Source organism: Austrofundulus limnaeus, unplaced genomic scaffold (assembly GCF_001266775.1).
Source record: "Austrofundulus limnaeus strain Quisiro unplaced genomic scaffold, Austrofundulus_limnaeus-1.0 Scaffold2089, whole genome shotgun sequence".
Lineage (NCBI taxonomy): Eukaryota > Metazoa > Chordata > Actinopteri > Cyprinodontiformes > Rivulidae > Austrofundulus > Austrofundulus limnaeus.
The window spans coordinates 26,276-29,025 of NW_013954491.1; the positions used below are offsets into that span (position 1 = coordinate 26,276).

The 2,750-nt window shown below is 43.6% G+C and overlaps 1 protein-coding gene across 2 annotated transcripts in view; it reads right to left on the reverse strand.

The window, feature by feature from the left end:
• Positions 1-2,559, reverse strand: part of LOC106537019 (glutamate receptor-interacting protein 2) — a gene marked incomplete at its 3' end in the record, with an annotated part of 22,982 nt that extends 20,423 nt beyond the window's left edge. For both annotated transcript variants that reach the window (XM_014034384.1, XM_014034383.1), the window contains 1 exon segment: positions 2,304-2,559. In XM_014034384.1, coding sequence (XP_013889838.1) covers positions 2,304-2,358 — 55 coding nt within the window.
• Positions 2,560-2,750: the final 191 nt, after the last annotated feature.

Genomic DNA, 2,750 nt, shown 5'->3' on the forward strand with positions numbered 1-2,750 from the left:
TGTTTTCATTGTGTTTTTATCTAATCACATTATTTAATCACTGTTTTTATTTTACTGTGAACACAGTAATATAATTGTGGATTTTTCCTGAGAAAATCTTTCATTTATCTGGACTAACAGAAGGTTCAGAACTGATTATAAAACAGAAATGTTAATTAATCATCARWAATYWTTTGCAGTGATTTCTCTTAGTCTATCAGAAGAAAGCTGAAAAGAGGTTATCATATCATGTTGTTGAACAACCAAAGAATTTTAACCTTGGGCTGGCGCCGGCTGGCAAATCTTTATCTTTCTTTTTCTGACTCATCCCTAAGCCTGAGGGCGGAACCAAAGTTCGTCCGTTTCTTTTACTAACCCGGAAGGCTTTGAGCGACACTCTTCTTCCTAATTCCAACCTAGGAAGACAGCTGGGATTCTCTCTGGAGAAAACCCAGTTTGGCTTCAAGTCTGATCCCATGAGCTAATTAGGGAAGACTTGACAGCCAGGGACCCGGCATGCCTGCCGGTGGTCTCACCCCGAGGCGGAGCCTCTGAGTGTTTTTAACTCCCGAGGGGAGATTTTATTTTGGACAGAGGAACCGGATACGGCTTGAATTTTTCTGGCTTGGACTGAAACGGACGAAAGTTACCTGGAAAAACACCTGGTCGCCAATGACCGGTAAGCGAGCRGACATCAGTTCCCTGACTGATCGGAGGCGAGCCAGCTCCTACCCCGAGGGTGCCTTAAGAAGACATCATCAGGTAAAAGCTGATGTGTTCGGAGTGACGTGTCATGTGGAACCTGAGCTTAGAAAAGACGTGCAGTTTCCGGTTGACCCACACTTTGATAAAGGTAAAAGTCGTAGTAACATACTAATCTTACTTTCCTCCTTTCCTTGTTCTTAATTTGCCAAAACTTAAGCTGAAAGTGCCAGTAAAATTGTTTGGTTGTTAACATCAGAAKTGYCGTTTTACTGTTCTATATAAGTAATCTGAGTTGATGTGAATTGAAATTCGGACGCAGGTTTTATCTCATTTAACTCTGACGCTTGTTATAGGAATAACCACAATCAAGTGTAACTTATGATCTGTTCAATTTGTGTAAATAAATGATTGCATAGACTTTTATGAATCAACTTGAACTCGTCTGAGCGTTCACTTATTGTGTCACTTTTCACTTCGCACAGTCAAGATATTAACAAGTAATGAGAAATACCTTGGTAAAAGTTTCCTCATAACCTTGTGTATGAGAGATGTGGGAAAAGCTTAATTCAATTTAAGTTCACTCCTACATAATACACTACAGTATCAGAGTTTTATATATTTATACTTCTCATTCAACCACAGTTAAATTCACTCTATAGGAGGCTCAGTTTAAATGGATTGTATTTATTTTTTACAATAACAAGCTGGAATGAAAACAAGCAAAAATGAAATAAAAGTAACAACTTTCTACTTCTTGCCTTTTTAAAAAAATGTAAGAAGTAAAAGTAAAAAGTAGGCTGAAAAATAATTACTCAAGTAAAGTTCAGATACCCAAAAATTCTACTTCAGTACAATAACAAAGTATTTGTACTTAGTTACTTTACAACTCTGACGGGAACAATAACAGGTTAGTTGTTAAACAGCAACATTTCTTCTCAGAGATAAACAATCAAACAGCTTAAATAAAGTTTAATATCTGTTTTCTTTAGATTTAATCATATTTTAAACATGAATAATTGAAGTCAAACTTCTTTAAGCTCCTAATAAACCAGAGAAAACTATGAAACAAAGACAAAAACAAAGAAGCTGTTTTGCTGCATCACCATTAACGCTCACGCGCACCATCACCGTCCCCCTGTGATCATGCTGCAGGGCCAACACGCGCGCGCGCGCGTGTGTTATCCCTCATCTGTTACACACAGACTCACGCACGCGCAGGCACCATGACCTGCCAGCAGCTGTAGCAGCTCGCGCCATCTCCGCTGAAGCGGCGGAACGAACGCGCGCTGACACGTGCGCGCACGGCGCGCGGCTACAACACAACGGCCCGCGCGCGCCTGTGCACGCGCACAAACACAACAAGACACGCGCACATCACCAGAGCCGCAGGTGCGACTCATTCAGCACCCCCAATCACTGGGCGCGTGCGCATGCAAGGAGCGCGCGCGCGCACTTCCACTGACGCAGAAAACTCCGAACAGACGGAGCAGAAAAACATCCAAAGTGTCTCCAGAAACAAAACTGCTCAGGTTGAAACCAACCAGACCCGCGCGCGCACATCCACTCTCAGCGCATGCACGCGCACGCGCATGCACATTGACTTGTTTTGGCTCCCCTACCTTCCTCGTGCATCCGTTGCAGGCAGAAAGTGAGGTTCCTCCTCCAGCCCGGCATGCTGCTGAGGATGAGGAGGGTTAATCTGAAGATCCTGTCCTGTCCGGTGCACGAGGAGGAGGTGCAGGTTCAGGAGGAGGTGCAGGTTCAGGAGGAGGTGCAGGCTGCTGCACACTGAACCCTTTGTCTGCTCCTCGGTCCTCCTCCTGTGGAGGTAACGGTCAGGAGCTGCAGCTCAGACCTCTGACTGTTGGTGTGACCGTCGGTCCCGCTGCGGCACCACAACACTTCCTCTCCCTCTCTCTCTCTCTCTCTCTCCAGTCCACTCACTTTTCATTCATTCATTCATTCATTCATTCATTCATTCATTCATTCGTTCTTTCTTTCTTTCTTTCTTTCTTTCTTTCTTTCTTTCTTTCTTTCTTTCTTTCTTTCTTTCTTTCTTTCTTTCT